The 25,643-nt window shown below is 35.8% G+C and overlaps 1 protein-coding gene across 24 annotated transcripts in view; it reads left to right on the top strand.

Moving 5' to 3' along the window:
• TRDN (triadin) overlaps positions 1 to 25,643 on the top strand; it is a 392,562-nt gene that overhangs the window by 330,721 nt on the left and 36,198 nt on the right. For 9 of the 24 annotated variants that reach the window (XM_065911840.1, XM_065911841.1, XM_065911842.1 and 6 more), the window contains 8 exons: positions 5,587 to 5,646; positions 16,238 to 16,264; positions 16,706 to 16,735; positions 20,237 to 20,266; positions 21,430 to 21,456; positions 22,181 to 22,228; positions 23,973 to 24,020; positions 25,245 to 25,262. In XM_065911840.1, coding sequence (XP_065767912.1) covers positions 5,587 to 5,646; positions 16,238 to 16,264; positions 16,706 to 16,735; positions 20,237 to 20,266; positions 21,430 to 21,456; positions 22,181 to 22,228; positions 23,973 to 24,020; positions 25,245 to 25,262 — 288 coding nt within the window. Of the gene's footprint in view, positions 1 to 5,586; positions 5,647 to 16,237; positions 16,265 to 16,705; positions 16,736 to 20,236; positions 20,267 to 21,429; positions 21,457 to 22,180; positions 22,229 to 23,972; positions 24,021 to 25,240; positions 25,263 to 25,643 lie in introns of all 24 variants that reach the window. The other 15 variants (XR_010659958.1, XR_010659959.1, XM_065911843.1 and 12 more) reach the window with 14 other exon arrangements.

The following is a 25,643-nucleotide window of genomic DNA, read 5'->3' on the forward strand; positions in this document are numbered from 1 at the left end:
AAAGTCTGGATGATTAGAAGGTGAATGAGAAGAGAGTCGCATCCTAAGTCCTATAATGCCATGCAGGGTGAAATTCTACATGAAGAATTTTGAACCATAAATTCAACTCAAGAGCTTTGATAGTAATCTAGTATTGTAAAGGCAAGTGAAATTGATAGGGAGAGAGAGGCATCAATAAGGAGGTGAATTGTTTACTTTAAATATTTTTTTATGGCCATGACTAATATTCTGTGTGGAGTTATTAGAAATTAACTTTTTTAAAATCACAGGACCTAGCACCTCATTGAAAAATACTAATAACATCTTGTTATACACCCTTTCAATTATTTGAGTATATACAATCACAACCACACTCTAGTGTAATTAATATCACTACTTTTGTAAGTGTCAACCTATTTCACAGGAAAAGGCTAGAAATTGATGACATTAGGTGTGTGTGTGTGTATATATATATATATATATATATATATACATACATACATGCATATATATATACACACACACACATATATATATATGTGTGTGTGTGTATATATATATATAAACTCCAAGATCTCAACCTTGAAAGGATGGGGAAGATGATCAAAGGTAGAAGTTGCAGAGGAAATCAGGTTGGGGGGAGAAAGATGTGCTAACAACACTGGGCAATAGGGAACTTTCACTTTGATTCCTCACACTATATATCCATAAGTTTAGAGGTTTGGAGTTAGAAGCCAAAGCTGATAAGGATTTCTTCAAGAAACCAGAACTTGGAGAGAAAAGAGAAGAGAATGAAGGGCAGCTTCTTGGAAAAGAAAAAGAACAGGTCAAAAAGGAGAGTGTGTTACCTGGAAGATGGGGATACAGTGTATCAGCATCCTAAAGGCCAGACACTTTCAAGAAAAAGCATCAATAGAAAAATCAATAGTCTTAATGTCACAGGAAAGTCAAGGGGCATGATAACTGAGAAAAGCCCTTATATTTAACAAAAACCTGTCATTTTATGACCACTTGAAGAGCATTTTTATTTTTTTATCGACGTATAATTGCTTTATAATGTTGTGTTAGCTTCTGCTGTACAATGAAATGAATCAGCTGTGCTTCCCGGGGTGCTCAGTCAGTAAAAAATCTGCCTGCAATGCAGGAGACCCAGGTTCAAACGCAGGGAATCAGGAAGATTCCCGGGAGAAGGAAATGGCAACCTACTCCAGTATTCTTGCCTGGGAAATCTCATGAACTCCTGGCAGGCTACAGTCCATGTGGTCGCAAGAGTCAGACATAACTTAGTGACTCAACCTACACCATACATACACATCCCTCCCTCATGGACCTCCCTTCTACCCTGCCCCCATCCCACCCATCTGGATCCTGACTAGAGAGCATTTTAGTAAAGTGGTGGAAGTAGCAAGCAGCTTAGAGGAATTAATAAGAGAATTTATCAGTAATAAGTGGAAGTAGAACACCCCAACTACTTTTTTCAGGAGTTTGCTGTTAAAAGGAGGCAAAATACTATATTCCAGCAGGTGGAATCAATGAGCTGTGTTTGTCATTTTCATATTTGTGATAAGGTGGAGCATTCTAGGGAAAGGAGGAGCATGAAATCCAGAGGGAGGTATTAATTCCAAGTGAGCTGTCCCAGATCAAGGGCTGAGATACACAATAGAGGTGGAGGGCATTAACTTAATGGTGAAGAAGAAAATAGACCCCGCCTCCCAGCTTTGAGAAAACATTGAAAGAATAGATTCAATTAAAGCTGAGTGTCCACGAGGATGCTTCTGCTGAGTACTCTTTTGTCCTAAAATCTCTTCTGAAAGGTGACCACTAATGTGTTCACTGCCAAACACAGGGCATAGTTTCCTTTCTTCATATTACACTGACCTTTAGATAATATCTGACCATGTTCATCATCTCTTATTCCTCAAAAGAAAAAAAAATCTTTTTATTTGGCAGAAACTACATTTAACCAACAGAGTTAAAAATAAAACATCAACAAAAGATGGTAACATTTTTAAAAACTGAATCAACATTTTAGCAATTGTTTATTTTTGACATGGCATATGGGGCTTCCCTCATGACTCAGATGGTAAGGATTCTGCCTGCAATGCAGGAGACCTGGGTTTCATCCTAGGGTCAGGAAGATCCCATATGATTAGGCACTAAATTCTTTGGTTCTACCCCCCCAGTGAAAATGGTGGCAAATAGGACATCCATTTTATTAGGTAAGTGGAGAATAGCTAAATATTCTTTTCAGGAAGAAATAGGCATTAATTATAAGTAGTAATGTAATTAAAAACAAAAAATCTTTACATAAGTAATGATTTTGTATTTATCAGGAAAATTAATATTCATGAACAAAATCTTCAGAGTTCTATTACTGCATTTCTAACTGCCTCATCAACATTTTCACATGCTTAATTTGCTTGCATGTCATTTTGTTTAAAAATTGAATTTAATATCCTTTACATTCTCTTTTTTTTTTTTTTTTGTCTCAAAAAATGGAACTCATCAACTTAGAATTCAGTTACACTGACTTAAACATTTACAGCTAGCTTCTCCTTTTTCAGAACCCAACAAACAGGTAAATACTAAGTTGTATGTCTCCCAAATTTAGTCTCTCCTTTTTTCCCCTCCTAGTAAGATCCTAGTTCTAGTTCTTATCATCTCTCGCCTGAGTAAATATACAAACCGTGATTTAATCATCGTGTTTCCATCTTAGCCTCAAAGATCTACCACAAGCCCACGCTAGTTACATTTTCTAAGTGCTATCTGGAGGGGCACAGTGTTAGGTTCACTGCCACTGCATTATTCTGCCCCCAGCGTATTTCTTCGTGGGGCTTCCATTCATTTGTCCAATCTACCACCACAGCCCCACCACAAAGACATTTTAAAAAGATCACCAGTTCTATGAATTTTCATCTATTCAGTGATTTTTTAATATTCTACTCCCACTTCAGCTCCATATCAAAAGCATCTTACCTGTTTACCTTGCCTCCAATTTTGGCAACTTACTTTTTCCCCCTTTTCTCTATCTGTAGACACACACCATCCAGCTCTCCAGCTTTGGTCTTGTACATGTTTTGCTCTAGCATATCGTGTGATAGCCATGTTTGTTGAATGGATTTCTTCTAACTTTGTGTCTCAGCTCCTGTATTATCTTCGCCGTGAGCTATGCAGTCTTCTCCTTCTCAGGGGAGAGGGGAGACAGAAAGTCACTCAAAAGCCACCACAGCTACAACAAGTCACCAAAATTATCCTCATGAAAAGGGAGGCATTAGTTAATATTTTTTTAAAATCTATTTTTGACATATGTCTAGGCTTCGTGGTATAGCACATGCAGAGAAAGTTTTTTAAATGTGAAAGACCAACAGAGGCAGGATGATATAGAGAAAGGAGCTCTGGGCCAAGAGATATGGAGTGATTCACAGCAAATCACAAGCTCCGAGTCTTTCATTCTTGCTGTTGTTCAGTCGCTCAGTCGTGTCCAGCTCTTTGCGACCCCATGAACTGCAGCACGCGAGGCTCCTCTGTCCTTCACTGTCTTCAGGAGTTTGCCCACACTTATGTCCATTGAGTCGATCCTACCATCTCATCCTGTGTTGTCCCCTTCTCCACTTGCCCTCAGTCTTTCCTAGCATCAGGGTCTTTTACCATGAGTTGGCTCTTTACATCAGGTGGCCTAAGTATTGGAGTTTCAGCTTCAGCCTCAGTCCTTACAGTGAATATTCAGGACTGATTTCCTTTAGGATTAACTGGTTGGATCTCCTTGCAGTCCAAGGGACTCTCAAGAGTCTTCTCCAGCACCACAATTCGAAAGCATCAACTCTTCAGTGCTCAGCCTTTTTTATGGTACAACTCTCACATCTGTACGTGACTTCCAGAAAAAAAGCATAGATTATTAAATAGAGCTCTCATCAACAATATATTCCTTGCTAATCTAACAGACTTATTGTTAAAATCATGTGATACAATGTATGTGAAAGTGCCTTCAATAGCTATGAAAGCAGAAAAAACCATGATTATCATCTATACCCTTGATATTCAAAGTGAAAAGTGAAAGTGAAGTCGCTCAGTCATGTCCGACTCTTTGCGACCACATGGACTGTCGCCAACCAGGCTCCTCCATCCATGGGACTTCCCAGGCAAGAATACTGGAATAGATTTCCATTTCCTTCTTCAGGGGATCTTCCCAATGGGTGGTTCACAAAACAGCATCAGCATCACCTGGTTGCTTGTTAGAATGTAGAATCTTAGGTTCCATCAATAACTGCTGGATAAGAATTTGGATTTTTAGCAAGTCCCAGAAGTTATTAGTATGCACATTAAAATTTAGGAAAGACTGTTACAGAATTCATAGGCATCTATGATTGCCCTTATCTCCAAGAAAGAAATACATCAATCTTCTCTCCATAAACTTAGCTTATACAAAGTGCATATGTGTTTTTGAATGGTTGCTTTCTAACTAGCAACGAGGGCCTCACACTTTCTGAGCACTGGTTGACTTAGGTCATCCAGGAAGTGACTAAACAGTCAATCATTCCTTTCTCCCAACACCGCACAAGCAAATGGGCACTGCTTATACATACACATTCATTTGAGCTTAAAATAAATAAATAAACTTAATAATTAATAATAATAATTAATAAACTTAATAAATAAACAAACTTATTAATAATAATAAGTAAATAAACTTTAATTTTGCTTGAAGGACATGAATGTCAAGGTAAGCAGTCTTCTTATTTTACCAGCTGGCTAAGATATTGATACAGTGGTTGAATGACTCAGTTAAAGAAAACAGGATATCGCTGTATCTATCAGTTATCAAAGTATCTCTGGCCTATATCTTTTAAAGAACTTAGTTACAATTGGTTACTGTATTAATTTATGTCTATCATAATGTTATATAAATATATTTCAGTATCTTTTTAAATTTATCATAGTGCAGTAGATAAAAGCTAATACAATTTTTTTAAAGTAGTAACAACATTGATTTTTAAAAACAAGAAAAACTAAATGAGAAAGACTAGAAACAATGTGTTACAGTCAGGACAATGAAGATATGCTAACACAAATAATAAATTTATACCCAGGCATTGCTATCTCAAAATGTCCTTTTATTTTTTCCCACATCAAGAAGACAAAAAATTCTACTATAAATTCTTGTGGGAGGAGGCAATCATTGTCTTTCAGGTTAAAAAAAAAGTATTAAAATTATGCTGACATGGAAACTTAACTAATCACTGATAAATGGCATTAGTGATAAATACTTCTTAAATATCCCTACAGACAAGCATGCAAATGCAGTAGATCAACCATTGTTCCTACTGTAAACTAATATTTTTTGAGTTGTCAGTAGGTATGTGTCATTATAATATTCTGAAAGGGATTATTACAACAAAGAAATAATAAATCAAGAAAGTTGAAATAATTTTTACCATGTAAGTTCAAGGACGTTTATTGAATGCCAACTAATCCAAATCCTAGAAAATGAAAAAATAGCCAATATTGGTGGAGCACTTAATCAATGAATCAAGAGGATTTAATCATATACATGCATAATACAATCAGTTCTATAAAATCTTGTGACTTAGGTTTCATTATTTTGCTCAGGTTACAGGCAATCTACTGGAAATAAAAATGAAGTGAACTCCCAGGTTACAAAATTCACAGGTGGGGTGACCTAACTTCTTTCAACATATTAATGATGACCACATTCATATACTCAACTTGATTTCTACGGCAGTGAGCAGATTGCTTACAATTTCACAAGTTGTCCTATTTGACTTCAAAGTAACATAAAATATAGTTTACCTTCCTTTTGCTAACACATCACAGATAAATTAGGTTGACCAAACCTGAACAAACTTTTTGGTCAATTCAACATAATCGTTTTCTGCCAAATTTCGAGCCTCAAATACAGCATTATCATTCTATTCTCAGTAAAACATAAATAGAGATGATGGGGCAGTGGTGGAAAAAAAAGAGTGATGGTACACCTATTTTTAATTGAAAGCCTAAAGCAATTGTTAGATAAATGTGGATGATACTAACTGGTAACAAATTGGGGTAGTAGACTCTGTTCCTTAGGGCAGGAATTTGTTGGTTTATTTCATTTGTACATGTGTCTGAAATAGCTCCTAGCACATAGTAAGAATTCAGTAAATGTTTTTGAATGAACAAATGTAGTAAGAGTTTAGTTGTTCAGTCACATGGACCTGGAAACCTGTCTCCTAATTTGTTAAAATGATAAAGTGAGTTCATGAGGGTTACTAAAAATGTTACAGTATTTTATTGAAAATGCTTAGCCTGAGTCTGGGCACCTATAAACATTTAGTGTGTTAGCTATAAATTATGCTAATAAATACATGAGACAATTTTCCAGAATTAAAATTTGATAGCCTTTTAAAAATCTTTCAGATAAGCAATTTTTATTTTGTGGAAAAAAGATATAACCATTTTCCTGTTTGACTGTTGGATGTTGTCCACTTCTGTATTAAAATCTTCTCTTTTTCTTTTATAATAATGACTTGAGTATTGTAGTCTTAAGTTTTCCTGGTGAAATGTATTTTCTAGAGATTGGGAGATGAAATATGTCTTGACCAATTCAATCAATCAAGCACAGTCCCATTAGTCACTTTGAATCAATCTGTGACAGGTACGATTTTTCTCAGCTGGTTGAAAGATTCATGCTCCATGAATCCTAGGAAAGACCTCTCTATCAAGACAAAAAAGAAGAATAATGATGGCTTCATTTAAAATTACTAACCTCTACTTATGTGTTAGTGTAAACAAAGCACCACTAATTAGATATTTCATTTTCTTTCGAGATATTTCTTCAATGGTATGTATTTTAGACTCCTTAAAAAGACATAATTTTTAGTTTTTATGTTTTCTTCAGAAAGATTTTCTTCCTTCGGTAATTTATGGTAATAAAGAAGTGCTCTTTTTGCCCTTTATGTAAAATTTTCACTGAAAATTCTCCTTCCCAATTTCAACCCATTCCAAAAACTAATTGGGAAAGGTGATAGTAATGAGATTTGAATTGAGAGCTTTAAGGGTGGCAAAAGCAATTCACTAATGAAGACTTTATTACTTGCCCCAGAGGAAGCTGATGATCTGTTTTTCTAAATTAAAAAAAAAAAAAAAAGACTCGAGAGCTTTTTAGACACTTGCCTGTTAAGAAGTCAACTCTATTAGAAAGATTTCTAACTCCAGGCTAACTTGTGAGTTACTCTGATAGAATATTACAAAATTTACAAAAAAAGAAAATCAGTTTTCCCCCATGCTAATATATTGCTTAGCTTATATCTTCTTTGCTATTCTAAAGTATCCTAATTTTATTAATTAATTGAGCTTATCCTCAATCTCTTTTTGACCCAAAACATCTTAAGAAAGGAAAACGAGACTATTTATGTGGGTATAGTCAAAATGAAATATTAACTACTGTCTCTTCTGGGCTTCCCTGGTGGCTCAGAGGTTAAAGCGTCTGCCTGCAATGTGGGAGACCTGGGTTTGATCCCTGGGTTGGGAAGATCCCCTAGAGAAGGAAGTGGTAACCCACTCCAGTATTCTTGCCTGCAGAATCCCATGGATGGAAGAGCCTGGTAGGCTGTAGTTCACGGGATTGCAAAGAGTCGGACACGACTGAGCGACTTCACTTCCTTTCTTTCTTTCTTACTTTTGCTGTCTTTTCTAGTCTCACATCCCTGGTTTCAGAATATAATATTCTAGAGCTCTGGAACTGAAACTGATACGACCAATAACTAACATGGCAAAAGTAATGGTTCCTTTGAGGCCATGCCTGCCAACTTCAAACAGGCCTGTCCAAATTCAGACATTTTACTGTGTTCTCCTCACAAACCCTCCACCCCTAAACCGTGCCCCAATCAAAGCCCTGATCTTTAAACTAAGGATTGAATCTCACTGACCTTACATCATAATGGGGGCTCATTTCTTACTGTCTTATTTTTTCTCCTAAGACCCACTTAAAGTATCAGGATGTAATGAAAGGGTGTTTAGGGTGAATTAGTTTCAGTTCAGTTCAGTTCCGTCACTCAGTCGTGTCTGACTCTTTGTGACCCCATGGACCGCAGCACACCAGGCCTCCCTGTCCATCACCAACTCACAGAGCTTACTCATGTCTATTTAAACTGGTGATGCCATCCAACCATCTCATCCTCTGTCGCCCCCTTCTCCTCCCGCCTTCAATCACTCCAAGCATCAGGGTCTTTTCAAATGAGTCAGCTCTTCTCATCAGGTATCCAAAGCATTAGAGTTTCAGCTTCAGCATCAGTCCTTCCAATGAACATTCAGGACTGATGTCATTTAGGAAGGACTGGTTGGATCTCTTTGCAGTCCAAGGGACTCTCAAGAGTCTTCTTCAACACCACAGTTCAAAAGCATCAATTCTTTGATGCTCAGCTTTCCTTATAGTCCAACTCTCACATCTGTACATGACTACTGAAAAAACCATAGCTTTGACTAGATGGACCCTTGTTGGCAAAGTAATATAGTTCAGTAAATAATGATTAAAACATGCTTGTGCCAAGTGGTGTTAATCAATCTAAGGTGCTCTTCAGTGCATTGTATATTCCAGGCCCAAAGTACACAACAGTCACACCTAAACATAGTTTAATTTTTTTCTTTTCTTAGATGAAATAATCACATTAATAAGAAATCCCTTTCACAGAGTTTCACATGTTTTTTCATGTATCCCAAAGCAAGGTGATCACAGTACAATTTGAAAAATATCCTAGGTAGAGAAAAAAATGGAAGATTTCTGTTTTGATAATATGTTTTATTGCAGGGTCACAGAGTTAAAGAATCCATTTTTTGTAACCCCTTCCCAAATATTTTAGCAGCATCTTCAGTGGGTCATCAGTGGGAATGTGTTTAGTGTGTGTATTACTCAAGAGAGCAACCCTCCACTGAAACAGAATTTAATGATCCCTTGTTCATTAAACACAATTATTGTGGACTATATGTGAGATAATAAACAAGTGTAAGGACACTAAGGTGAGAGTTTCAGTCCTTGCCTAGCAAATCTCATAGTTTATTTGGGAAAGACAAATGAATAAATAATTACTATTACAAATAATGAGACCTGGGTTCGATCCCTGGGTAGGGAAGATCCCCTAAAGGAGAGCATGGCGACACTCTCCAGTACTCTTGCCTGGAGAATCCTGTGGACAGAGAAGCCTGGAGGCTACAGTCCATGGGGTCGCAGAGTCGGACACGAGTGAAGTGACATCACACATATCACGCGCAAGTATTGCAAGTAATTACAGCACACAGGAATGATGGTTCACCCTGGATATGTAGAGTACAGACTAGGAGCATTAACCCACCCTGAAAAGAGGTCAAGAAAGGTTTTGTGAGGGAGACGAGAGCTGAGCTGTCTTAATAAATGAGCATGGTATGGTGAAAGGTGGCAAGAAGGGGGGGAAGGACCTCAGATTAAAAGAAAACTGGAAGATGAAAAGGATATATTTGAGGCTATAACAGAGGCACAAACTGAGGAGGAAATAAACAAGTGGAAGTATATTCAAGATATGTTTAGTGACTGGAAGGAACAGGACTCTGAACAAATGAATAGGGATGGCAGAGCATGGAGAAGAATACTGGGTGACTTCTATCTTCCTGGTTGGGATTGTTGGTGGAATGTGGTCCCATTTACAAAGATAAGGAACTTGGTTACAGGAGAGAATAATAGATCATGATTCATTTTTGAATTTAAGTTTGAATTTCCTATTGATATATACATTTTTCTTCAGAAGGTTAGCTAGGTGGCTCAGTAGAGGAATAAGTCCACTTATCTCTTTATATTTTTCTCCAACCTTAAAGGATAGGTGTCACATCTGGAATTGTTACAATTTTGTATGCCCTTTGAATGAGATGAACCTAGCATGGCATTTCAACCAAATCTAATTTCTATGACTTTCACCAGAATTAAACCCTTTTGTAATAATTCTGTTTCAATTAATAGGTAAGTTCTATAGGCTAAGTATTCTTGGGAGACTGAAGTGCTTCAGTTCAGTTCAGTTCAGTCACTCTGTCATGTCCGACTCTTTGCGACCCCATGAATCTCAGCACACCAGGCCTCCCTGTCCATCACAAACTCCCAGAGTTTACTAAAACTCATGCCCATTGAGTCAGTGATGCCATCCAGCCATCTCATCCTCTACTGTCCCCTTCTCCTCCTGCCCCCAATCCCTCCCAGCATCAGGGTCTTTTCCAATGAGTCAACTCTTTGCATGAGGTGGCCGAAGTATTGGAGTTTCAGCTTTAGCATCAGTCCTTCCAACGAACACCCAGGACTGATCTCCTTCAGGATGGACTGGTTGGATCTCCTTGCAGTCCAAGGGACTCTCAAGAGTCTTCTCCAACACCACAGTTCAAAAACATCAATTTTTCGGCGCTCAGCTTTCTTCACAGTCCAACTCTCACATCCATACATGACCACTGGAAAAACCATAGCCTTGACCAGACGGACCTTTGTTGGCAAAGTAATGCCTCTGCTTTTTAATATGCTATCTAGGTTGGTCATAAATTTCCTTCCAAGGAGTAAGCGTCTTTTAATTGCATGGCTGCAGTCACCATCTGCAGTGATTTTGGAGCCCCCCAAAATAAAGTCTGACACTGTTTCCACCTTAACATGTACTAAATGCTGGGTCAACACTTGCTGAATGAATGATTGAATAGTTGAATAATTATGGTGTAATATTTATGGTGTGATATCATTGCTATATTAACTTCTACATTAAAAAAGACTTCAAAAGTGATTCTATTACTTCTCTTGACTTTCTTTATATTGCTTTTCCCTTAACTTCCTCTAATCTCTCATACCTGGTCTTGGTGCAAACAAAACATTTGCTGCTGAATAGTTTCACCAACATCACTTTAATCTCTTTTGAACATTGAGAAGTAGGACTCAATGGGTCCCTCACCACACATTTGAAGCAAAATATAAACTATTTAGCAGGCATTGTGAGAACAGAATTGTCAGAGATAGGATGCTTGAATAACTGAAAAGATTCCATAGAAATTTATTGTTAGTACAGCTTCAAGAAGTTTAACGAATTAATTGGTGCCTAGAAGACTTAGAACAATGCAAAGCCAATGAAGCTGGGGGGAAAAGTGTTTCCGTATATAAATTTCTCTGGATTCATGTATCCATAAAAGTACATAACCACAGTAGTCCTTAAAGAACTTTCCAACACCATATCAATATACTACTTTTAAATTTAAAGGATGCCATGAACAATATTTTACTTCTTGTCTTCCATAATGCATTTCTCTCTATTATAAAATAAAATTATTCTGGAAATTTAGTTTCAAGTGTTAAAGGCAATTCTTGCTTACCAAATGGTTTCTAGAAGACTAAAAGCTTTTTTTAAAAGCCTTAATTGTATTTTGTTTTCCTGATTTCTGGCACTACATAAATAATGCTAACTCCCTGTTTTCATTAAATCTCTAAAAATATATTTGTGAACATTAGATAAATAATACTGTATTTTTGTTTCAACAAAGTAACTATACATAGTACATTTGATAAGTTGCCTCTGTAGGAATAAGTTCATATACAAATCAGAGAAGATTTCCTTTTAGGGTTTTGCAGTGTATTTTATATATTTAACATTTATACTTTTCCATTTTAATTTTGATAATTAGAAGTTTAAAAATTTATTGAAACATGTAGCAAAATAGTGACTTCTAGTAAAATGTAATAGGATCTTTGAACTGATTCAGGCATATATAAAAGTCCTAATAACATTTCCTTGCCTCCTCCAAATGGCTTGTTTATTCAATATATATAGCATAAAGTTTAGATATTAATCTCCAAGTCAATTTAAAAGGCAAAGTGCCTGTTAAGTAGTTCTTTTGGGCTAAGATATATATCTACAACAGAACCATTTTCTGCTCTGTACTAAATAGCTATGTAAGAGATATATCTGAAACAAAATCACTGGTCTTAAAAACAGGGTTTGTTAATCTGCCTTATACTTACAAATGTGCTTTCACAGCAGAAGATCTATCAGGAATTGAGTAAAGACTTACTAAAGAGCAATAAACCTAAGAGGAGTTACTGCTGCAACATTTCAGGTTGACCATCTAAACTATGTCACCTAGTAAAAGTGATCTACTATTTAGATTTAAATTAATATTTAATGTAAATATATTATTTAAAACCTGGATGGTATCTTAGAAATCATCTAATCTAACTTTCTACATTTATTTTCTTTTTGGAAAAGGATAACCAAGCAAATTAAATCGCCATGTCAAGGTTCCACAGTAAATGAGTGTCTGAATGAGAATTAGACCCAGCACTTAAGATATCTTATCACTGCCTGTTCCAGTGTCCTACAAAATATATAGTTTCTGATTGTACTAGGTCAAAATTTTACTAATTTTGTCAGATGTTACTTTCAAAATTCCTTTATGTATAGGTATAGATATGCTATTTTTTCTTTTATGTATATAATTTTTAAATGCTGTGATTTTTATCATTCAAGTGTCTAATATTTTAGAATATGTTGGCTCTTTGTTTCCTTTTACTTTCTTCTTTTTTATTTGTTGAAATATAACCAATTATTCTTTTAAATATATGCATTGTAAGGGTAGAAATAGGAAATACTGCACTGACATATTGTTTTTAATACAATTCAGTATATTTAGAAAATATAGAAAATATAAAAGCTACATAGAAACAAAAAAAACTAAAATCTCCATAGTGAGCAGATATATTTATGTCTGTATATACTTATTATATTGCTGCTTACTGTTTGAAATGTATTCTGTGAATGTGAAGTCAATTACTACTTCCATGAGAACATCAAAGTTACAATGATTTGGCTTCCTTTGTAAAAATAAAATATTCTTGTTTTATATGAATTTGATTTCACATCACACTTTCCAGATCTCAATCACAAACATTGGGAATATTGCTGTCATCTACATTGAAAAGTTGACATACTATAATCAACATAAGCATGTTCTTTTTTTAGCTTATCCATTTATGTCTCAGTCGATGGAAGGCTTTCTCTGATTTTAATTAAACTATGTTTGCTGAAATATAACATACACCACTAGCTGGAAATCAGAATTGTTAAAAAAAAAATAGCCCTAGTTTTCTTGTTAAAGGAATGCTATTAACAAATGTAGTCATGATTATCAAACAATGGTTCTCAAACTTCAACATGTGTCAGATACACCTGATGGGCTGGCCAACCCCTAGAGCTTATGATTCTGAAGGTCAGGGATGGGACTGAGAATTTACATTTTTAAATTCCCAGGTGGTGTTGCTGTTTGAAAACCGCTGCCTTAACAGAATTCTCCTCCAAAAATCATTCTACACTTGTCCTTATGTTTATTGCAGCCTAAATATGGACCTTAGGAAATATATAGGCTTAGACCATGTATAAACAAACATTTACATGCATTTTATTCATTCATATATCTGCAAGTGTGTTTGCCTGTGAAATATCATCAGACCTTAAACTGGTATTATATACTGTTATAGCTGAATGTATAAGATCAAGAAAGCAGGAATGTAAAAGAGCTAAAGAATATTTAGGACTGACATTAGCAAGGTGGTGATACAGGAATTTCTAATGTTCGTTTCCTCTCAAGAAACTTCAAATCGAACAACTATCTGTGAGTGATAATAACTTCACAAGAGCCAAGGATTCTGGGTGAGGGATTAAAACACCTGAGTGAAGCAAAGAAATAAGTAAAGATACATTGAGGAGTATGGGAAAAATAGAACCACCTTCCCTGCACTCCCCTTCCCCAAGCCTGGGCAGCCCATCCTCATAGGAGGAGAGTGTGATGAGTGGCCAGTCTCACCACAGACCCCAGAGTTGGTCTGAATAATCAATAGGATTTAGGCAGATGAAGAAGGAAGTTGAATGTCCTAGACAGTAGATTGTGCTTAACAATGATCATGATATCCTAAACATAACGTTGGCACATAAAGGGTAAAAGTTGTGCAACCATATCAGATAATGCTTTCTGAGGAAGAGATAGCTGAACCCTAATTTAAAAAAAAAAAAAAGAGGGAAGAAAACTCTGATAGAAAAAAAATCAAGAAATGGAAATATTTCCATAAATTGTGAGATATTCCCTTTATAAAATGTAAAGTGGATGATTCAGTATCAAGATGTCAGTTCTTCCCAACTTGATCTATAGATTCAGTGCAATTTCCATTAAAATCTTGGCAAGTTATTTTGTGCATGTTGACTAAGTAATTCTAAAGTTTACATAAAGTGAAAGTGAAGTCGCTCAGACGCGTTCAACCCTGCGACCCCATGGACTGTTGCTTACCAGGCTCCTCTGTCCATGGGATTTTCCAGGCAAGAGTACTGAAGTGGGTTGCGTTTACATGGATCAGAATAAAATCCAGAATTGCCAAAACAAAATTGAAAAAAAATGAACAAAGCTGATGGGCTGACACTACCCAACTTCAATACTTCCTATAGACCTCAGTAGTAATATTTATATTTCTTTCTCTACCTTAAGTAGTTTCTTTATGTGCATATGCTGGTCAGTGGTTGCTGAAGACTTGAGGGAACCGTCCACAAATTCCCGACTTTATCTCTTCTATCTCTTTCTAGTATCTTTAGCTTCCTACTTTACATTATTCTGGTGCTCCCCTGGTAGCTCAGACAGCAAAGAAACTGCCTGTAACACAGGAGACCTGGGTCAGGAAGATCCCCTGGAGAAGGGCATGGCTACCCACTCTAGGATTCTTGCTTGGACAGTTCTATGGGCAGAAACCATGGTGGGCTACAGTCCAAGGGGTCACAAAGAGTCAGACATGACGCAGCAACTAACACTTTACATTATTCTGACCACTGATCTCTCATTGTTTTTGTTTCTCAAGATTCCCAGCTAGATGTCACCAAATCCGCTCCATGACTGTACTAACTGGCTGCAACTCTTTCACGGCATTAAGCTGGGATAATCATAGAGCACACCTCATTTGTTTTCATCACTTAAGAGTCACTGCCCTCTATTGTCTGTTGTCCAACCTTATTGTATATAATTTTCTTCTGTTTCCTATAATTTCAAGTACGAAAACAAATCAAGTCCCTTTATTTTATCTTAGCTAGAAGGGAAAGTCACTAGGACACTTTGGAGAATGAAGAGAATGGTATAAATGTTTATCTTATTATAGTAGAAAATGTTATATTCCTCCTTCCCAGAAGACAAGTGTTCAGAAATTTAGAAAGAAGAAAGTGATCCACATAATTACATATGTTCATTGATACTGGAAAGTAAGGAGAATTGGTGACCACAGATGTCTAATAAATATAACATTGGGAATAGATGCTAGATGATAGTGAATTAATAATTAAATGGGAGTCAACAAATGGAAAAAGCAAGTAAAGATGGCATTCTTTAGAAGTTTAGTTGAGCAGTGATTGAAAGGTATTCAGTGCTATTTACACGGGAATTCATAATCAAAGGTGCTTTGCTTGCTGTTAAAATCTTTGTTGAGACAAGAGAGAAGGTTAAAATTGACTATAGATAGGGCAGAGGTTGGCAAACAATGTCCTGCAGACTGGCTACCAGCTTGTGTAAGTAAAGTTTTATTGGGACATAGCCAGTCTATTCATTTACATAGTGTTTGTAGCTGCTTCAGTGTTGCAACAGCAGAGTTAAATAGTGGCTCCAAAAAAATCTCCATAGATCTCCAACAGAGATCATATGGCTCCAAAGTAAAAAAAACAAATATATATATATATGAACTTTCACAGAAAATTTGAGAACCCTTACACTAAGAATCCAATATGCAATAAATTCATATAGTATACTTTAGATCATTAAGAATTGCATATTCAGCAGCAGTCACTTCATAATATATCATACTGGAACAAATAACATATTTATAATGTTAATGGAAATGAAAACAGTAGTCTTGAACTTTTTATTTTGGGTAATGAAAGGCTAAAAGTAATTTCTCAAAATAAAATGATATCTTCTACCTTAACATTAGATTAAACAGTTAACATTATATGTAAGAGTTTGTGAAATTAGTATCTTTTGATGGTGCCATGAAACTAAACTGCTGTTATTTTAAATGATTTTTCAATTAGTAACTTGGCTTGGACATTAAAGTACTTACCCTATAAAAATTTCAATAAATATAGTTGGGATCTACAGTGTTTGATTTTCAAATATTTAATTTTCTATCATACACAATGTTGATCCAATAACAATGAAATGACTCTGTTTTTAATAATTTTTAAACTTTTTCTAGGCAAAGAAGTTAAGCCCAAGTCTCCACGTATGTTATGCGCATGCCAAATATTAAAAAATCTTAAATGCATGCTTTACTCATCCTCTGATTCTATTGTTGAGTGTTTTACATAAAGTCAAAGGTTTAACTATTTTGTGTAGATAACGTGCTGGTTATCTTGTATTTCTGAGGATTTGCTATGCTGAAATTTCCCTTCATCCTCCATTCCTTGCATGAACAAGTTAATACCTTTCATTAATTTCTCATTAAAACCCTTAGCACACATTTCCAATGTTTTCTCAAAATAATTCTTATTGTGGTTGATAATGAGGAATCTTTACTTGTGTGTGTCTTAGTCTGCTGCACTAAGAAGAGGAAAATTAAATATACTGATGATTAGAAAATAATAATACATAAAAGAAATATGCATGAGCATAGGAAATAGCTACTTTTATACAATCATAATTACTAATGTTTACTCATTTTTAGAGCCACAAGTGAAAAAACAAGAGAAGCCAGGTATGTACATTTAACGTGTAGATTGATACTTGCACTCCATGTTTCTAATGATAGCGTGTGCTGTGTCACTCAGTCATGTCCGACTCTTTGCAACCCCATGGACTGTAGCCCACCAGGTTCCTCTGTCCATGGAGATTCTCCAGGCAAGGATACTGGAATGTATTGCCATGCCCTCCTCCAGGGGATCTTCCCAACCTAGGGATTGAAGCCAAGTCTCCGCGCGTTCAATTCTTTACCATCTGAGCCTCCAGAGAAGCCCAAGAATGCTGCAGTAGGTGGCCTATCCCTTCTCCAGGGGAACTTCCAGACCCAGGAATCAAACCAGAGTCTCCTGTATTGCAAGCAGATTCTCGACCAGTTGAGCCTCCCAGAAAACCCCATGAATAGCATATCTTTTTGCAAATATTCTGAGTGCAAATATTATAGTAAAATTTTATTCTTGAACAACTTTTTAAAATAAGACAAGCATATACTACCTTTTCCTAGAAAAAGTCCTATTTACAAAGATGAAATCACTGATAAATTTATAGTTCAGAAGAAACAAATGACTAAAGACTATTTTTTGCTGATTGCTATAGAACACAGACATCCTGTCAGAGAAACAGCTGCTCTTACTCTTCTAATTTTGGGGGGCTCCTGAGTCAGATGAACATTTTTTAGGGCAATAGCAGGCAGCAGGCACTATTTAAAAGAAAACACAGCAATGATTTTCAAAACAGTTAACTTTTGACTCATGTCTCCCAACCATATTAGCATTATGTTATTGTTTAGTTACAAGTCATATCCGACTCTGTAATCCCACGGACTGCAGCATACCAGGCTTTCTTGTCCTTCACTATCTCCTGGAGTTTGCTCAAACTCATGTCTATTGAGTCAATGATGCCATCCAACCATCTCATCCTCTGTCGCCCCCTTCTCCTCCTACCCTCAATCTCTCCCAGCACCAGGGTCTTTTCCAATGAGTTGGCCTTTTGCATCAGGTGGCTAAAGTATTGAAGTTTCAGCTTCAGCATCAGTTCTTCCAATAATATTCACAGTTTATTTCCTTTAGGAATGACTAGTTTGATCTCCTTGCAGTCCAAGGGACTCTCAAGAGTCTTCTCCAGCACCACAATTCAAAAGTATCAATTCTCTAGCACTCAGCCTTCTTTATGGTCCAACTCTTTCATCTGTATATGACTACTGGAAAAAACCTAGTTTTGACATTCAGACCTTTGTTGCCAAAGTGATATCTTTGCTTTTTAATATACTGTCTAGATTTGTCATTGCTTTTCTTCCAAGGAGCAAGCATCTTTTAATTTCATGGCTGCAGTCACCATCTGCCGTGATTTTGGAGCCCAAGAAAATAAAGTCCATCACTGTTTCCATTGCTTCTCATCTACTTGTCATGAAATGATGGGACCAGATGCCATGATCTTAGATTTTTGAATGTTGAGTTTTAAGCCAGCTTTTTCCACTCTCCTCTTTCACCTTCGTCAAGAGGCTTTTTAGTTCTTTGCTTTCTGCCGTCAGTGTGATATTATCTGCATATCTGAGGTTATTGATATTTCTCCCAGCAATCTTGATTCCAGCTTCTGATTCATCCAGCCTGGTATTTCTCATGATGTGTCTGCATATAAGTTATATAAGCAGGGTGATGATATACAGCCTTAACATGCTTCTTTCCCAATTTTGAACCAGTCCATTGTTATGAGGTTGCTGTAATAAAATACCACAAGCTAGGTGGTTAAAAACAACAGAAATGTATTCTCTTACAGTTCTGGATGTTGGATGTTTGAAATCAAGATGTCAGAGGGTATGAGGCAATGTCTACCCACTCCAGTATTCTTGCTTGAGAAACCCCATGGACAGAGAAACCTGATGGGCTACAGTCCATTGGGTCACAGAGAGTCGGACACAATTGAGCAATTAACACTTTCACTTATTGTTTATTTCTGAGGCACTGGGGATTAGGACTGCAGAACATCTTTTAGGGTGATGCAAGTCAACTTACAAAGGTCTACCCTGTGACCCCTCCAAAGCTCATGTCCTTCACATGTAGCAAAATACATTCACCCCATTTCAACATTCCTAAGAGTCCTAATAATTTAGCATCACTTAAGTCCACAACTTTATCAATTCAAAGTCTCATATCTCATTATCTAAATCAGTACGGGCAAAACTCAGGGTATGATTCTCCCTTCATAAAATTCCTCTCCACTTGTGAAATCACAAAAATATCATCTGTTTCCAAAAAGAAAAAACAAAAATGTGAAACTGGTTAGAATGTATATTCCCATTCCAAAGGGGAAAAATTGGAAGGAAGAAAAGGGGTCACAGGTCCCAGGTAAATCCAAAACATAGCGGGGAAGATTCCATTAGGTATCAAAGCCTGAAAATGTCCTCTTTGATTCAGTGCTGTGTTCTCTGGACCTAGGGGGAGGGGATGATGGCCCTGGCCTCTCGGCCCACTGGGATGGCAGTCCTGCCCTCTCTACCCATCCCAGCTGTTGCATCACAGCTTAGCCATTAGAGTTGATATTCTTTCATTTCATCCTGTTTCTGTCCACGTCTGTCCAGGCCAGCATTATTTTTGCTTGCATAAAATTTTCAAAAACATGACTCGTCTCGAGTTCAGTTCCTGAAGATCTAAGTCTTTGGACAAGAGGGTCCCCCACAGATCTCCCTGGGTCACCACATCTCTCTTTCTGCCTTCTGCTGAGGTGGAGGATTGGATCCATGATTCTGTCCAGCCACACCCTTGGTCCTGTCTCCAGGGTGCACTATCTAGTCAGGGTGAGCATTTTCTCAATCACCAAGTACTGGTTCCTCTTGCATAGCAGTTTACTCCTCAATTTATCTTCACTTTCTCATTTTATTATAAGCAGTGAAGAGAATCCACGCTGTATTTTCCACACTCTACTCAGAGTTTTCTAAACTAAAGCTCCATGTCCTTCACTTACAAACTCCACTTTCTACCCAACAGACAGGAGTTAAACATATTTGTGTGTGTGTGTGTAGCATATAGTTTAAGCAAACTCCAGGAGATGGTGAAGGACAGGGAAACCTGGCATGCAGCAGTCCATGAGGTTGCAGAGTCAGACATGACTGAGAGTCTGAGCAACAACAAGGATATAATTCAAGTCATAGCATTGTCTACATTTCTGAATCACAACTAGATATATTTCAAAAAATATTCTTCCAAATCCTATCATCAAGTCATTTATCTTATGTGGACCCTGGGGCTATTCTCTACAATAATCTTCAGAAAACAGAAAATTGAGGTTGAAATCCATTAGCAGTAGCAACAACTTAATGACAGACAAGTATGTGGCATGATTTTAACTACTGTGTGTTTAATAGTCCAGTACCGGTAGGCCAGTAGGAAACTAAGATAAGTTTTGCTAAAATTCTGCTTTTTCAAATTATGGTAAATGATATAAAATAGTGTCCGAAAATGAATTTGTGCTCTAGTTTATTTTTTTCAGATTTTAAAATTTCTGTCTTTTGTTTTCCCTTCAGATTCACAAGTTAAAAAAGAAGCAAAACCAGGTAACAATATTTTATTCTTAAATAGATACAGAGCTAACATTGCTGTTATTTTAGAACTAAAATAACACCAGTGGAGATTTACACAGTGTCTTCCACATCCTCACTGTTTTCCCTACCCCATTATTCCATATGTTTTTACAACACTGGATTAGGTGAGAATGGGGATATTCCATAGGTAAAATATCTGGAACATGGCTTTAAATGAATCTCAGCAGAGACTCCAGGTTTCAAGAGACATTTCTTAGAGTTCTTCAAAGTCTAGTGTTAGTCATATTTAATTTGTGAGTTTATTTCTGATAACACACCAGAGTCACAAAATCATAGACTACTGGGACTTGAAAGGAAAGAGAACAAGAATTTATCAAGCATCTGCTATGAGCTAAGGGGTAGTGTAAGATTCAATTTTCATCATTTCACTGTGAGGGGCATGTACCATAACAGTTATTACCCATATCTAGTATCTGTGGAAACAGTTCAATAGACAAAATTTTCAAGTTAATAAATGTTGAAGCTAGAATTGTGCCCATGTTTGATCTACTCAAAACCCTGGGTAATCTCACTAAGAGACTAACAATGATTTTATTAAGAGGCACCATTGACCTAAATCAGAATGATCTTTCTAAGTTTACATTGCTATTTAGTGTGTGTAAGTCCTAGCTATGGTACCAACTAGCTACTCACCTGAGGCAAGTCAAAAAAAAAACCCTCAGGCTCTATGGATGCTATTTCTTCATTATAAAAAATTATGTAGCCAGATTCTTAAATAACAACAAACTCAAAAATCCAAGTCTAGATGTATATATACAATACTATATTATTCCTTTAATTCTCACCAGAGCTTACTTGACAACTCATCATTAACTGGAGTCTAGTTTCTCTTATAAAAAAATATGTTTTTTTAATGTACCAAGGTTTAAAAGTGCTAAACTACTGTCTTATGATTTATTTTCCTGAGTATATTTATTGGCTGCAGATGAGTATGTGTTACCTGATATAAACATTTTGCATTTTGCCTCCTTTTTATTTTTTAATCAGAAGACCAATACCATTTAAAACTTCTGTTTAGGTGTAGTACTATTTAGAACCTCATTTATTATTATAAATACTACAATTTTGCAGGCAAAATAAATTGATTTTTTATATTATAAATGTTTATGTTCTAGTTTCATCTGAAAAATCTCAAATACACAGTATGTATCTTTATTTTACCTTTAGAGCTAATATAGAATTTAACAAAAAATTAAGTATTTTAATAAGATATGTGTAATATATGCCTCAGTATTTGTGCTTTATTATGGCCTATGTTTTGGAAATTATAGGTGCTTAAATTTAAATAAGATATCTTGGTATATTGTTTTCATACAACCAAAACCTTAAAGTTTTTTTTATCTAAACTAGGATGACATGAAAATTAAGGAACAGTTCTTCTCCATAGACATGTTTGTTCAAATCTGTCAATTATTTTCTGCTTAACAAATCACTGGACCATGTCACAGAGAAAATTCACCATATGTTAATTTATAAAACTTCTAAATATCCAAAGGACTTCGCTGGTATCTCGAGTGGTAAAGAATCCTTCTGCAATGCAGGAGACTCCAGTTGGATTCCTGGGTCAGGAAGTTCCCCTGGAGAAAGGATAGGCTACCTACTCCAATATTCTTGGACTCCCCTTATGGCTCAGCTGGAAACGAATCCGCCTGCATGTGGGAGACCTGGGTTCGAGCCTTAGGTCAGGAAGATCCTCTGGAGAAGGGAATGGCAACCCAGTATTCCTGCCTGGAAAATTCCATGGACAGGGGACAGGTGGAATGGTGGGTGGGCTGCAGTCCATGGGGTTGCAAAGAGTACAACTGTTAGTCACGACTGAGTGACTAACACACACATCCAAAAATATTTTCTTTTTATTATTTTCAGAACAAGACACAGTGAAATCAGAAAAGGCTATTTCTCATGGTAAACCAGGTATTTTGCAGGTGGTATTTATAGTATCAAATTGTCTCTCAGTGTTCTAATTTTAGCAGGATGATGAGCTTAGAGTCAGATCTAAAGTTATTAGGAAAGATTCATGTGTTAAGTCACTCAGCTTCTAATTTTAGTCATCTTCCCAGTGTTTTGTTTTGGTTTCTTTTTTGTGCTGAGAACTTGGCCTGCCAGATATAACTAGATAGCTCATGATCTTTTCCTATCGGAAACTTAGCTTAGCGCAAAGACCATTTTTGCCAGCATTCACTTGAATGCTCAATGCCCATTCAGTTGAATGGGCTCTATATTTTGTTTTGCTTTGTTCTGTTTGGGGCAAGACATCCCTAGAAAACTTGTAATTCAGAATGACCCATTCAAATGTGATCATCTTCAATTCCAAAAATCTCAAGAAAAGGAAATAAAAAAGAAAGCAATTTCCTCCTGCTTCTAATCCTTCTTCGTTCTTTCCTTCATTTTTGCCTCCCTTCCTTTCTTCTTATCCTAGTTTTATACTTTACAGAAAGTGGAGGTAAGCTGATAGGTTCTGCTCAGAAAGAGAAATAGAAAAATTACCAAGACTAGTTTAATCATTAGTTTTTATTTAAGAATAGAAAATTTATTTAAATTTCAATTTAACCCAATTAAATATGAATTTAATTTTGAGGTTGTACCAATTCCCAGTTGTTCTGTAGAACATGGTCCTTTATTTTAGGCTGAATTGTCTATCTGACATTGTGAATATGGTTAGGTCAGAATCTTTAAAAAGGTAAAAACACCTTCTCCAAACATATCTTAGGAAACTGCTGCTTATATTTTTAAGATTTTACTTTAGAAAATCTGTTTTCAGTCGATTTGAGTCGATAGAAATAAGGAAAGCAGAGCCTGATGTGGGGAGGTAAGAAAAGCAGTCTGTACTGACATAAGCAAAACTTTAGAAACAACTTTTAGAACCTTCTAATATCATGAATAATAAACCCTGTTTCTTTATTGTCCCAAATGACACCCATGTTTGAGATGAAATCCTGAGAACAGGAGAGAGTTTCATCTCTGAGTGTCTAACAAAGGCCACATCTTTTATTTCAGTGATCATGTTCATACTCTAAATTCTGTTTCCAAGTGAAACTTTCCAATTAGGATATTTCACCGATTCATTCCCACTGCTGAATACTTGCAAAGCTTGATTTTATATAGAATCTTTATTCTAATCCCTTTACTTTGATCCAGATCTCTTTAACTATATTTACAAAAATCTACAGCACAGAAAACATGCCATAAATATACCACCTTTGCCCTTCCCCATCTTTGTGACATAAAAACTTGGGGTTTGGGGCTAGTCCTGGCTTCTCAGGGAGGTGTCTTGCTCATGAAAGGTAAAAAATTGTTTCTGCCTATTCTTATTCAATAATGAAAAGGGCTTATGTGTTTTATGTGTACTCCTGTATAGATAAATACAGTGAAGGCAAAGAATGAAGTGTACTTTGATTAGGGGTTAGGGGACATTTGAATTAGAAAAAGTTTTGTGGCAAGAAACATGCAAAGGACATCTGTAGCTAGACAGATTTTCTTTGTGCTCCCATCCAATTTGAATAAAAGATATCACTTGTTCAATTGAGAAAACAGCTAAGGTTGTCTTAGTATTGATGTTATTTCAAAGAGAATACAAAATATCAAGGTTGAAATGTGTCACTGTTTTGAACTGATGCATTTAAAATGTCCACCCGTGTTAACTTTTTCCCTGTCATAGATGAAAAAGTTGTCAAGCATGTAAAAGCTACCACAATAGAAAAAACAGGTAAATAAGCTGCTTCAAATTTTTCTTCTATGTATCAGTTTTGTGTTATGTTGGTGTGCACACACACACATCTTTACTGGAGTGTGAGCACTTTGTGTCATAAATTCTAAGATTCTAGATTCTTGTAAATAACTGAAAGATATACTCAATAAAAATTAACAGTGAAAAACTAGAGTGACATAACTTTATTTTTTTTAAGTGTGATTGACCTAAGCGTACATATAATTTGTAAGGAAAGCTATGCATGCATTGATTATCCTGTTTTATTAGGTGTTTACCCTCACTTTCAAACCACACTTTCTCCAATTTTAAAATCACAAAAATCTGGAACTGTTTGCTGTTCATGTATGAGATGGAATAATTTTCATTCATGAGAACTTCATAAAGACTGTATGTGATTATATGTTTTAAAATCTGCCTTGAAAAATGATCAACAGAATATATAATATCAAGTCATCATTTAATGTGAGAGAAAAAAAATGAAATGTACACACTCTTTCATTTCTGGAGTTCTGTCCTAAAAGGGTGAACAGAAGTAAGTTTTCATCTCAGCTGACATCCTGAAAGACTGACTCGCCTCCATTTGATCCCAAAGTGAAAACCCTGCTACCTTGGCCATGAATCGAGTCCTATTTCTTACTAAAAATCTTTCCAAAGGAAAATGACTGTGAAGTAATTTCTTTCTTTTAACAGATAATCATGATAATCAGGGTTTAAGTATAGTTCTCAGAGGAAAATGTAATAGAATTCAGGAGAGAACTAATTATTTATAGAAATTGTGAACTATTATTTCTTCAGAAAGAAATCTCATAAGGCTATTTTCACATTACCTCATATGACCATTGTACTGTATCCCAACCATTGCCTAAGCTCATAATTTTGGTTAACATTCATTTAATTTTCACCCTAATGTGTTAATATGACCCCTTGAGTATCTCATTTAGTTTTGTGGGTATTTGGAGATTATGAAGAAACTAGCCCAATGTATTTGTATCTCAAATATATAGATTGGTTCAAATTTTACCCAAAAGTTTGTGCATCTTAGTTTTTAATAAGCAGTGTGATTAACATATTTGCTGACAGTGAAATAACAGTGTTCAGAGAGAGTGAATTAATCTTAAGGAGAACTTAAAATGAAGAAGTAACAAATACAGATGCCAAAGCATTATTTTTTCCATAGTTTGTATTCATCATATGTCATTTGTTTTCTTTCATTTTCCACAGTCAAACCCAAACCAACAAGTAAGAGATGAAAATAAACTCTGAAAACTATTACTTGGCAATTTCAGCTTTTACAATATGCTTATTCTTTCCCAATTATTATTTTTAGTTTTGCCTAAAGCTAAAGTACTTCTGTAGGTGATAAATTACTGTTATTGCTCTGGCTTTGATTTAACATCTTTGTCTTTCACTACTAATTAATAATTCACTATAATTGTATGGAAGAAATCTATGGAAATTGTATTACTAATACTAAAAGAGTAAAACTATACAAGCTATAAATAACACTAAGAAGCTAGAATAAATGGGCAATCTTTTAAACATATGTAATGAATAACAAAAGAAAATTAAATAATATACACTTTTTGGTGTTATAAACCACATACTATTTTTAACTTGTTT

The sequence above is a fragment of the Muntiacus reevesi genome, chromosome 19, assembly GCF_963930625.1.
Source record: "Muntiacus reevesi chromosome 19, mMunRee1.1, whole genome shotgun sequence".
NCBI classification, from domain to species: Eukaryota; Metazoa; Chordata; class Mammalia; order Artiodactyla; family Cervidae; genus Muntiacus; species Muntiacus reevesi.